This window comes from Salvelinus namaycush, chromosome 38 (assembly GCF_016432855.1).
Source record: "Salvelinus namaycush isolate Seneca chromosome 38, SaNama_1.0, whole genome shotgun sequence".
NCBI lineage: Eukaryota > Metazoa > Chordata > Actinopteri > Salmoniformes > Salmonidae > Salvelinus > Salvelinus namaycush.
Window position 1 is genome coordinate 19,847,487 of NC_052344.1, and position 13,557 is coordinate 19,861,043.

The 13,557-nt window shown below is 41.2% G+C and overlaps 1 protein-coding gene across 1 annotated transcript; it reads left to right on the forward strand.

The window, feature by feature from the left end:
- Positions 1 to 918: 918 nt before the first annotated feature.
- On the forward strand, positions 919 to 10,805 carry LOC120032187 (chloride anion exchanger-like). Its single transcript, XM_038978168.1, has 21 exons — positions 919 to 1,007; positions 1,520 to 1,688; positions 2,543 to 2,682; positions 3,155 to 3,265; positions 3,443 to 3,603; positions 3,759 to 3,923; positions 4,300 to 4,452; positions 5,471 to 5,553; positions 5,648 to 5,795; positions 5,972 to 6,085; positions 6,498 to 6,575; positions 6,833 to 6,928; positions 7,079 to 7,185; positions 7,994 to 8,063; positions 8,182 to 8,274; positions 8,745 to 8,840; positions 9,239 to 9,466; positions 9,574 to 9,628; positions 9,765 to 9,910; positions 10,059 to 10,136; positions 10,359 to 10,805. The coding sequence occupies exons 2-21, from the start codon at positions 1,573 to 1,575 to the stop codon at positions 10,383 to 10,385; spliced, it is 2,265 nt and encodes a 754-aa protein (XP_038834096.1). The 5' UTR covers positions 919 to 1,007; positions 1,520 to 1,572; the 3' UTR covers positions 10,386 to 10,805.
- The last annotated feature ends 2,752 nt before the right edge of the window (positions 10,806 to 13,557 follow it).

The following is a 13,557-nucleotide window of genomic DNA, read 5'->3' on the forward strand; positions in this document are numbered from 1 at the left end:
TATTTCATTCCGCCTGTGGTTAGGAAATCTGTTCCCAAGTATTCCCATGCATAAATAGAGAGGCATATGTGATCGTATCCCAATGTAATCAAGGTTTGAAATGATTCTGTTTTTGTCAAATACTAAATCTGTTTGGGCTTCTTTGGGTAAATTTGCAGTGTACAAATTATTTATGACTATGTTCCAGCCCCCCGACCATTCACTCAAGAATAAATAGTCCTGTGTCTGAATGTAATTAAGGACCCCTGATGTATGGTGTATATATATAGGCTGCAAATAGGTATGCTGTAGGCCTTTGTTTGACACAAGGGGTCAGCATGTACTGTAGATATGATGAAATTGGGCCATAACAGTCCGGACAAAACAATTACTATTATATTTTTACATTGTTATTCTTGAATTTCTTCAGATGTGTGCTTTAGATAGGCTTCATGTAAGACCTACTGTTAAGTACAACAAGACATCTCCTGCACTGACACCCCAACCCTAGATGAACAGTAATATCCCTTCTGTGTCGCTACAATGAATCTCACAACATTAGCCAGTTTGAAAGTTGAGAGCGGGATATTATTGTATAGTAGTACTGCTACCCCTCATCATATTCATCCATGTTTAACCTCAACCCTGACCTGAACCTCTACCACGAAACGTCCACTGATCTCCAGTGTACAGCCACGACCACTGTCCAGTCCTCCCCACCCTGCCCATAAGTGGGGATCTCAGACACACTCAGTCATCATTGAAAGTTGAGGCACTGTGCCAGGGCATTTATCAATAAGAACAATGGTCAAGGATAAGGCAGGGCTGGCGTGTGACGACTGCATCATAATTGCTGTTAATAATTACAGTTAAGAACGATAAGCAACCCGGTAGAGAGGATTTATGGATGGCAACATTCCCAAGGGTCCCAGATAATCTCGGGGTGTTCCTCTGTGCGGAGAGAAAGAGACAGAAAGACAGGCAAAGTTTGGATACACTGAAGCTGCGTACACAGATAAACTAGTAAGGTAAGAGTTAGTGTTATGTATTATTCTAGTACCTTGCTTATCATTTATTACTATTAAATATAGATCGATTAAGATACTTACAGTAGGCTACTTTCTATCTTTCCATCTGATATCTGGATGTGGCAGTTGGTGACCTAACACTTTCTTAAGAGTATTTTTTTTGTTCGTATTACCTTTAGTTAAAACTCTTTGTAATATAGGACAACCTTTCCTAGTTCTCCCGTGTATTATAATGGTATCACAACCCTTATTTAACCCAGACCACTCTAACCTGGTCAAAGCTGACAGGCAGTACAGGCCCTGCCCAGCCATGCCAGTCGCAGCTGGTCCACTGGACAGCACAGAGCTGTGACACTAATGACACAGGCTGATGTAGTTAGTTAGTGTGTGACTGTAGTTGCACCTTTGTTGTGCAGCAGCTCCACAGTAATTGTCTGTGTCAAGGTACTTTCAAAGGCAGGAGGGAAAGATATGACAGGAACCTGTACTAAAATGTGATTGATGGGTCTCAGAGACCCGGTGAGGAACAGGTGCCGCACCACTCAACGAGAAGAAGAGGGTAAAGATGAAGCAGTATGTGGTCACCAGGCCACTCTACTCAGAGGACGCCTTCGCAGACGAACATGAGAAGATCCACAGGCACCATAAGACCGTGCGGCACCATGTCAAGCAGTATTTCACGTAAGAATCCATCAAGTTTCTTCTGTTGTTTTGCTTTTGTTGTTTTGTGTAACACTGAAGGTAGCCTTATGATAAGCTGCAGTGCATGGATGCAACACTTCTGTGTAAATTCAATCAGATCAAGCGTTAACCGGTGATAGCAGACACTCCGCATAGCTGGTGTTTTGGCGGTGTCAGACTTGTGACTGCATTAAGAGCTATCAAATTGGTGAAGGACTGCTCCTGTGGTCATTGTCACGAAGCCACACCCGTCCCACTCGCGTTTAGTTTAGAACTATAAAGTATAGGCTAATAGAAATAATATCATTAAACTAAATCAAAAGGATTTCTATCAGCCTAATGGAGGTGTAGATTATTACAACACACATTCCAGTAACAAGGCTGCTTGGGATTATAATTAATGCGACTCAGCGCATCCAATGGCAATGTCCGCGATAGGTAAACTCCCGGAAGTCGTTTGCTGATTTGACAGCTCTAATGCAGTTACATCTCAGACATTGCTGAAATAAAAACAATGAAACTGCTAAGCAGTTGTCGGTTATTTCGGGTTAAGACAGAACGGATTGAATCTAGCCCTTCATCTAGTTATTACCACTCAATTCACTTTAGTAGTTTAGTCTTTCTTTGGTGTGGATGAGTGGGCCCACATGACATTTTACCTGAGATGCCCTAATTGTCTTTAGCTTGCTTAAAGATATGGTAACGTGTCCTTCAAAAGCATACATCTAGTTTAAAGATCAGCCCTCTCATCCTATATACTGTATGTCTAAACATTGTGCATAAAGATGTTATAAACTATTAGAAAATAATGTCTGTGGAGACTAACTAAAAAATGGTGTGTGTGTTAACTGTAGTTGTGACCTCAAGCGTGCTAAGAACGCAGTGCTCTCTCTGCTGCCTTTCATTGGTTGGATGAGAATCTACCAGCTGAAGGAATGGTTTCTGAGTGATATTGTATCTGGGGTCAGCACTGGACTGGTAGCTGTTCTACAAGGTGAAGCTAATACCCACACTCTAACCCACCTCAATCAACCAGTGTGCATCTTCAGATCTATCGAAGCAGTTCCTATAGCACTTTTTGAGAAATAATTTGATAAAGAACTGTAGACCTCATTAACGTCACAAAAACATACACTTTGATCACTGAAAGAAAATAAAGTAACAATATTGATGAACTATGGTTTTACGGAATGGTAATCAGGTCCGATAGTGGTATCACCTAAAATACAATATCTGGTCTTAGACACCTATTAATAGTTGTTTAATGAAAGAAGAGATGGTAACGTATCTTTATTAGCAGGCATTATTGTCACAGTACTAGCATTGACACACAGAAAAGTCAATAGATACTTAAAACATCTGGATCGTGATGACTCTTGAATGCTGTCATAGTCTCCAGTGACTTATGGTGGAGTTATTTAACATGCACTGTAAACTGTTGTTCATTGTTTTTGTTTGATTGACAGGTCTGGCATACTCCCTGCTGGCCTCCCTCCCTCCATGGTATGGACTCTTCACTGCCTTCTTCCCAGTGATCATCTACTTCTTCCTTGGCACTTCCAGACATATCTCAGTAGGTAAGTACTGGGCATGTGTGTGTGTGTATGCATGTACAGTGTTTTGCTCTGACCATCACAAGCCATCACACCTTTTTACTGTACTTACCACCCTCTCTCTGCCCACCTCTCCACGTTCCATCCCCTGCATCCTCATCTTTGCTCCTTCTCTCTTTCTCCTCACCCCACTCACTCCAGGGGCGTTCCCTGTTCTGAGCCTCATGGTGGGTGCAGTGGTGACGAGGCTTGTGCCTGACGAAGGCCCCCCAGTCAACATCACTGGGTTTGAGGGGCTGACCAGCGACGAGCAGAGAGTAATGGTGGCCGCCTCTGTCACCTTCCTCATGGGGATAATGCAGGTAAAACACCATCATTACCTCAGCATTATCACTCATGTACTGTACATTACTCATATCTCTCTGTAATCTGAATCTAAAATGAACAATGACTCCCTCTCTCTATCTATGGACGGGTTCTCCCATATTCTAACATGAGTCCTCTGCTTCTCTCCCAGCTGGCCATGGGTCTGCTGCAGGTAGGCTTCATCGTCATGTACCTGTCAGACACGCTGGTGTCTGGGTTCACCACCGCGGCTGCCGTCCACATCCTGGTGTCCCAGCTGAAGTTCGTGTTGGGCCTGGTGGTGCCGGGACTCAGTGGACCGCTGGCCATCGTTTATGTGAGTCCAGGAAGAGAGACAGGATGAGGTCAAATGTCTTTCAATGCAACAGTATGATTTTTTTCTACTGATATCCAAATATGCAATGACTTAGCTATGACAGAGATATATTCATTAACTCCCTCATATCTTATCCCTCATATCTGATCTGTTTCTATAGCTCTGAGGAATAACACTGTGTTGATAAGCTTAACAAGTGTCTCATTGTATCTTATCTTACACAGTTAAGCACAGGTCTTCCTCAAGTGCCCCCAAAATTTCAGAAAAAGCTAGATTTCATGAGTCATGGCTTGGTGTAGAGACCTCTGACTGAACTCTCACACCCTGTAACTGGTTCTTCATTACTGTCATCAATATTAACTGACGTCTCCCTCAGACCCTGGAGAAGATCTTTGTCCAGATCGAGAAGACCAACGTGTGTGACCTGGTGACGTCCATACTGATCATGGTGGTGGTGTTCATAGTGAAGGAGATCAACGATAGATACAAAGCCAAGCTGCCTGTTCCCATCCCCATAGAGGTTATAATGGTGAGTGGCACTGTGTGCACTGTGTGCACTGTGTGCACTATGTCATCACAACTTGGGCTTCAGCTCTATATGTACACAGATAATACACAGATAAGAATTGGGAAACATTGTGGCGAGAACCAGCCTCATACGGGGCACCACTGAATTTAAACTCTTAGAAAAAAGAACCCAATGGGTTTTATCTGAAAAGAAAAGGGTTCTACCTGGAACCTAAAAGGGTTCTACAAAGGGTTATCCTACGGGGACAGCCGAAGAACCATTTTAGGTTCTAGATAACACCTTTTCTTCTAAGAGATAAGAAAAAGGCATCGTCATACAGGGCACTGTTTATGTAGATGTGTCTCACTATTTAATATAAATTTGAATATGAGTATGTACTTGCACAAAGTACAGGTCATATTATCACAGATAAGCATCGGGAAGCATTGCTATTCTTATCCTGAACAGTCACTCCCTTGTTCCTATCTTGGTACACTCTTAGAAAGAAATTTGCTATCTAGAACCTAAAAGGGTTCTTCGGCTGTCCCTATAGGATAACCCTTTGAAGAACCCTTTTTGGTTACAGGTAGAACCCTTTTGATTTCCATGTATAACCTTTTACATAGATGGTTCTACATGGAACCCAAAAGAGTTCTACCTGGAACCAAAAAGAGTTCTACCCGGAACCAAAAAGGGTTCTCCTATGGGGACAGCCAAAGAACCCTTTTGAAACCCTTTTTTCTAAGAGTGTATTGATCCAAAGTACAATGCCATTGTAGCAAGGAGCCAGCTTTTGTGAAACGTACAGTATTGATATTTTATTCTCACACTGACTCACAGTACGGCAGATGAGGACAATCAGGTGAATTGTAGGAAAATACATAAACTTTTTTTGATGTACAAAAAGCCTGCAGTGTGTCACAGCTTTGTGGAAAAGTTGTCAAGGTAACCAGATTCTCTTGAAATATACTGTTTTATCACCAGATTGCATTAGTCCTGCTAATAACTGATCAATTGATTTTGTTAATGACTTTCGCAGACTGTCATCGCTTGTGGCGTTTCCTATGCATTCAACTTCCGGGTGAATTATAAAGTTGATGTTGTCGGCCGTATTCCAGTGGGGTAAGCACATATAAAAATATGTTTGCTGCATGTTAAAATGGCTGAGAATAGATGGGAAAGAATCTAACAATATCTCTCCCTCTCAATCTGTTAGGTATGAGTCACCTATGGCCCCGAACATGCAGATCTTCGGGCAGACTGCTGTTGAGGCGTTCCCTATGGCCATAGTGGGCTTTGCTGTAGCCTTCTCTGTCGCCAAGGTCTACTCAGTCAAACACGATTACATCATAGACGCAAATCAGGTGAGTCCCAAAACCAGAACATTAGGAGGAGGGGTTGGAAGCCGAGGTGGTACAGAAAAATGTGTTTATTGTTGCTTGTGAATGAGGGTTGTCAGCCTAATACAAACTATCAACATAAGACTTGAACTAATATCAACAGTTCCAAAACATGTATTTGTCCTTGTTTTGCTCTCTAGGAGCTGATAGCTTTTGGGGCCAGTAACATCATTGGAGCAGCCTTTAAGTCGTTTGCAGCAAGCACAGCTCTCTCCAGGAGTGCGGTACAGGAGAGTACAGGTGGTAAAACCCAGGTAAACTACTAAACCAAGAGGCTGTCTGAGAATACAGACACACAACCATACTTAGAGTTCCTTCCTGTACAAGTTCTTTATCCAAGAGATGTAGCTGTAAACGTTATGAAATATTGACCTATTTGGGTCTCTCTATCTTTGGTGTAATAATGACTGATAACTTATCATAATCCAAACCAGATAGAATTGTACAAATGGGAGAGAGAATGTGATGTAGTTTGTCGTGACTCATGACCTACAGTACATATCGAGGAATGAAAGTATTGACTCAGAGTTACAATGTGCCAAGATAATAAATAATGATAATTTATGAAATATATCAAAGGGAAACACTGTTTAAACAGTGCTTATCTGTAGTTGTTTTGTGAATAGCCAAATGTGAGTCAAATAAAGTGTTACTTCTTCATTTCAGATTGCTGGGCTACTGTCAGCGCTCATCGTGATGGTCGTCACCTTGGCTATTGGGTTTTTATTGGAGCCACTCCCAAAGGTAAAACTCACTCAGTATTTACAATATATATTGGGAAACATTTTGATTTCTGCCTAAATAGACATACAAAGAACCAGTCCAGAACCTCTCAAAGTCCCCCATATAGGGGACTTAACATCTAAGATTAGGACATTACGTAATGAATCACACTGTATGAAGTTGATAAGAGCACTGGAATTCAGATGGAAGTCTTGTGCAACTCTTGTGACTGATCATCAAAGATGTCATTGCCTGACCTTTTCCCTCTGTGTTGACAGTCGGTGCTGGGGGCGGTGGTCATAGTCAACCTGAAGGGGATGTTGATGCAGATCAGAGAAGTCCCTTACCTGTGGAGGAGAGACCGGCCCGACTGTGTGAGTCTTCTGAGACACTCCCACTGAACTGCACCTAAAATGGAAACAAGCAGGGATGTCTTTACCAACTGTAATAATGAACTCATATTTCCTCCAATCCCTTCCATCCTGCATCCCCCTGTCTTGACTCCCCTCCATGTCTTTATCCAGGTGGTGTGGGTGGTGACCTGCCTGGCTTCCATCCTGTTGGGGCTGGATCTGGGGCTGGCTGTAGGTCTAGGGATCGAGCTGCTCACCGTTGTCTTCAGGGCTCAGTTGTGAGTATGGGCACAAATCTCCAAATTCCTAACAAAAAAGTTGAACTTGTGTCTGTGTTTATTCTTTGTCAGTTTTCAATGTTATTAGGAGGTGGACACACCAGGGTTGGGGTTAATTCGACATTTCAGAATTTGATTAAATTCAATCCAAGAATTGAGATTCAAATTTAAATTGGTCACACCCCACAGGAAGCATAATTGGAATTCAATTTTAATGAAAGGAAGTATAATTGAATTCAAAGCAATTAAAATAAATTCAACTGAGACATGAAACAGATGAGTCTCATTCCTTTGATAAATATTTTTCCCAAAACATCTGCCACCTCTTACTAAAGAATACAAATACCATCAATAAAAATGGGATTATAACTCAGATGTTAGTATTCATATTTAATGCATTGTGGGAAATGAATTTTTCCAAATATTTAATAACATGTAAGTGAATTATGAATTATTACAGACAACCTACAAAATGATCTTAGAATATTTCCAGACCACTGTTAATTATTTAACACTCTTTTTAGGAGGATGCGTTTTAAAAATGAAATGTTTCAAGAAATTGTTAAACATAGTAACCATGCATGATGTCAAAATAAACATGTGCGTAATGATGTATGGAATTCAATTCTACTTCCTTTAATTCAAATTCAATAAAAATTCTGCTTCCTGTGGGATGTAGCCAATTTACATTCAGTTCAAATTCAATAATTGATTTGGAATTAAAGACCAATTCACAACTCAATTCAGAATTAACCCCGACCCTGGAACACAATGTCATAGTGACATTTCTGCCTACATTTTTTTCCAGCCCACGTTGCAGTGTCCTGGCCAATATCACAGGAACAGATATCTACAAAGACCGCAAGGATTACATGAGTGTGAGTAAGCTGTAATGTGGACTAAAGACACTCACCATTATCTTGTAATATTACAGGACTGTGAAGATGGTGTGTCTACACATGGTCCTTGTTCTATTGTTTATATATCTCTTTCCAGATCTATGAGCCAGAGGGTGTTAAGATCTTCAGGATACCGTCACCCATCTTCTTTGCCAATATAGATTTTTTCAGAGGCAAGCTGGTGGAAGCTGTAAGTAAGCAATTATACACAATTAGACGTGTAAAATGAAGAATTCTACCAAACACATTTACACATAGGCCTTACAATTCCATGACATGGGCCAATAAGGTAATGATTCATGGGTCTACTTATTAAGACATCTTATTGGATTTGTTCCAATGGAAAATGGTCATAAAGAATTATGAAATAAACTCATGAAGGTCAATACATGAAGGTCAATACCGCCTCCGTGTAATATAGTATACCAGGTTGTATAGCAATAGTTCCCATACAAATCGGTGTTACTACAGTTTAACTTGCACCTTACTAAACACTAAACACATGTAGATAAGATAAAGTTTAGCCTTGATCTGTATGATGGCCAAGGCAGTGGTAAACAATATGCCTCATTCACAATAAAGCCCATGTGTAACAGTTACTCCCACTTTCATGTGTGCAATTGCCAATTAGGGTTCAACTTGACTTTGATATGTTTTCAGGTGGGCTTTAACCCTTTGAGGGTGTTGAGAAAGAGAAACAAAGCCCTGAGGACGATCAGGAAACTTCTAAAGAAAGGAGAGCTGCAGATGACATCTGTGAGTAGTGGTGCACTTACCTGTTGCCCTTAGAAACCCATAAAAAGATAACTTCCACTCACAAAGTTACCCCGTTAAAATTTTACAAGAGCCCCATGTGTCATAAAAATGGCCATAAGCATGTCATAAATCCATCTAGCCCAAAACATTAGTTTCACACCTGGCAACAACATACTTTTAGCAATCCAAAATCAACAGACATCAAGCACATGCTGCAGGACCTATAGGCAGTTGTCCCCATACATGCCTTATCAGAATGGTCTTGGGGTTGCATGTATATGAAAAACAAATGAATCATCATCCCATAATGGTGGGTGGACCTCCAAAGTTCACCTTCTACATGTAGTCAGGTTTTCACAATAAGAGGTTGTGGTAATGTTGTGGTTCTCCCGGTGCAGAAAGGCCTACTGCTCACCAGCTCTGGTCCCATTGAGGAGTCTGAGGATGAGAGCAACATGGAGGATCTGGACCAGCCCACTGACTTCAAGGACCTTCCTGTCCAGGTGAACTGGAACTCTGAGCTTCCTGCCAACATCCAAGTCCCCAGAGTAGATGTCCACAGCCTGATCCTGGACTTCTCAGCCGTCTCCTTCCTCGACATCTCTGCCCTCAAGGGACTCAAAGCGGTAAAACAAAACTCTTCCGTTACAATCCTGGGGAATGGGGGGATGATTGTATATTTTACCAGATTATTTCTACTTGCTGGGTACTGATATTTTGCTGTGTTCTATAGGCACTCAAAGAGCTCATTCGGGTTGAAGTTGAGGTCTACATTGTGGCATGTGACGGTAAGCCTGGTTTAAGACAAGCCATCTGTCCCATCCATTCCTTCTCCCATTTTCTCTTCAACACTGAATTCAATCACTCTGAAACAAATAGAGGTAAGGTGATTGATCTAACGATATCTGTCCCTTGTGTCCAAAGAGTACATCCTGGAGAAACTGCACAGCTGTAAGTTCTTTGACGACGAGGTGAAGTCGTCCATGTTTTTCCTGACCCTCCACGATGCCATGGTGCATATCCTGGAGAAACATCCAGTAAACTCTGAAAACACAAAAGTCTGTGAAAAGGTATAACATTTACCTATAGAAAAATACTATGTATCTGTTGATGTTTCCACCCTTACAGACTAGATAAGAGGTGCCAAACCTTATCTTGGCCCACATCGGTTCATACACAGGAACTTGTCTCATTCTTGTGAATCATGTTGTCTTACAGGTTATAACAACAGCCACTATCCATGGCAACCAATGCAATGGTGTGTCAAGTTTGCGTAGCAGGGACAAATTTGTGCATGTAAGTAACTGAGACCCATCAAATCTATTTGTCGTTGTCTTTTCTACATTCGTAATGAATAGTCATCAGCAATCAAAATGATAATTAATAAAAATAACTCTTGTAATGTTGCAACTCATGTGGAGGTACAGATAATTCATAAAACTCTAGGTACAAAGTACAGTAAGATGAGCTGACAAAATAAAATCTAAACTAAAAGTAGTATCTCTTTGCTCTCCCCAGGTCTCAGAGCCAGAAACCAAGTTCTAGTTCCAGAACTACACTCTTAGATGTCAGTATTTTAAGGGTTCTTCGACTGTCCCTTTCCACAGATGGTTCTACATGGAACCCAAAAGAGTTCTACCTGGAACCAAAAAGGGTTATCCTATTGGGACAGCTGAAGAACCCTTTTGGAACCATTTTTTTAGGAGTGTAGTGGTGTGTACAGTACTTTCATTTCCTGGGATGGCATGCATTTCCTGTGATCGTTGTGCTTTCTGGTGATAATAGACGTAAGGACACATGATACTGTCCTAAAATGGACACCATACAGTAACCATATGTATACAGGATACCACTTATTGAGCTAATAATTGTACATAAAATATATTTTATTTCTTTTGTACTGTTAAACAGATACTCAATGGCAATTTTGAAGATTTTGAAAGAAATATCAGAAAATGTCATTCATATCATGTATTTATTTTCTAAAATTGAATCAGAAGTATTTTTTTTTTAAATAGCTTGACAATGTTGCGTTTTATACGTGTACATAGGGATTTTATAGGAATGTTTACTTTGTTGTATTTTATATGTAAAATAAATGTACTTCTTAGCACAAAGTATTTCCGCCAGCAAGAAATGAAGCAATATGAGCAGTACGGTATTTGGAAATCTGAACGTCCTGTAACTGAGATATTGATAAGAATTATAGGATGACTAACGTGGTTTTGATATATTGGTCACAGATAAAGCCCTGATAAGAGATGAATGATTAAGTAGAGATCTTTGACAAACTGTTCTGGGTGATACAACAGTAACCCTGATTGATAAAGTTGGTGGAGGTTAGTATGGGGTATTTCCAGTATACCCATGTGTGGCAACACCTCCATTGATCAAAAAGAGCACTTTTATTGTGTTTTATAATAGTGATTAGAGTTGAGGACTGATGAGTGTCTCAACGTTTACATACCCTAAAGCCACTGATCCATTTGCCTGGTTTGGATCACACATATTGCTCTAGAAATGCCATTGTGAATCCTACACAGTAGGTATATACGTCATAAAGGTAAAAGAAAACTAGAAACATTTTCAGATGGGGTGAATAACTCTCAAACAGTGATGCAGATAAGCAGGTTATGTTTGATTTGATTTTGATTTATTAGGAACCCCATTAAAAATACATTACAGACAAAATACATGACCATTTTCATACATTTAAAAACATGAACATGTAGTGTGTGTATGTGCATCAGTTACACATACATGTCAGTACAGTACATACACGCAACAAGTAGGTCACATGGGGTTTAACATTTCACATTTTGAGATGATGCCTCATTCTTTTGCTAAAGAAATTAATCAATGAATTCAAAGTTCCCATTGTGTGTCTTGTGGCGTAGAAGCCATTGTTAGTAAGACGAAGAACTATAGAGGTACAGCATAAACTTGGCACAGACCATGAAGGAATCATCATCCTGATCTCTGTTAAATCAAGTCAAATCAAATGTTATTTGTCACATACACATGTTTAGCAGATGTTAATGCGAGTGTAGTGAAATGCGACAATGTAGTAATATCTAACAAGAAATCTAACAATTCCCCAACAACTACCTAATACACACAAATCTAAAGGGGTGAATGAGAATATGTACATGTAAGTATATGGATGAGCGATGGCCGAGCGGCATAGGCAAGGTGCAATAGATGGTATAAAATACAGTATATACATGTGATATGAGTAATGTAAGATATGTAAACATTATTAAAGTGGCATTATTTAGAATGCATTTTATAAAGTGACTAGTGATCCATTTATTAAAGTGGCCAGTGATTGGGTCTCAATGTAGGCAGCAGCCTCTCTGAGTTATTGATTGCTGTTTAGCAGTCTGATGGCCATGAGATAGAAGCTGTTTTTCAATCTCTCAGTCCCAGCTTTGATGCACCTGTACTGGCCTCGCCTTCTGGATGGTAGCGGTGTGAACAGGCAGTGGCTCGGGTGGTTGATGACCTTGATGATCTTTTTGGCCTTCCTGTGACATCGGGTGCTGTAGGTGTCATGGAGGGCAGGTACTTTGCCCCCGGTGACGCGTTGTGCAGAACGCACCACCCTCTGGAGAGCATCGCGGTTGAGGGCGGTGCAGTTGCCGTGCTGTGATACAGCCTGACAGGATGCTGTCGATTGTGCATCTGTAAAAGTTTGTCAGGGTTTTTGGTGACAAGCCAAATTTCTTCAGCCTCCTGAGGTTGAAGAGGCGCTGTTGCGCTTTCTTCACCATGCTGTCTGTGTGGGTGCACCATTTCAGTTTGTTTGTGATGTGTACGCCGAGGAACTTAAAACTTTCCACCTTCTCCACTGCTGTCCCTTCAATGTGGAAAGGGGGGGGGCTCCCTCTGCTGTTTCCTGAAGTCCACAATCATCTCCTTTGTTTTGTTGACGTTGAGTGATTGGTTGTTTTCTTGACACCACACTCCGAGTGCCCTCACCTCCTCCCTGTAGGCTGTCTCGTCATTGTTGGTAGTGTTTCCTACCTTCACCACCTGGGGGTGGCCCGTCAGAAAGTACAGGACCCAAATGCACAGGGCGAGGTTGAGACCTAGGGCCTCCAGCTTGATGATGAGCTTGGGGGGTACTATGGTGTTGAATGCTGAGCTGTAGTCAATGAACAGCATTCTTACATAGGTATTCCTTTTGTCCAGATGGGATAGGGCAGTATGCAGTGTGATGGCGATTGCGTCGTCTGTGGACCTGTTGGAGCGGTATGCAAACTAAAGTAGGTCTAGGGTGGCCAGTAAGGTGGAGGTGATATGATCCTTGACTAGTCTCTCAAAGCACTTCATGATGACATAATGATTAGATACACTGAGTGTTCCATGACATAGAATGACCAGGTGAATCTAGGTGAAAACTATGATCCCTTATTGATGTCACCTGTTAAATCCACTTCAATCAGTGTCGATGAATGGGGAGGAGAAAGCTTGAATAAGGATTTTTAAGCCTTGAGACAGTTGAGACATGGATTGTGTACTGTATGTGTGCCATTCAGAGGGTGAATGGGCAAGACAAAATATTTAAGTGCCTTTGAACGGGGTATGGTAGTAGGTGCCAGGCGTACCGGTTTGTGTGTCAAGAACTGCAAAATAAATCCTGAGTGTATCAAGAATGGTCCACCACCCAAAGTACATCCAGTCAACTTGACACAACTGTGGGAAACATTGGAGC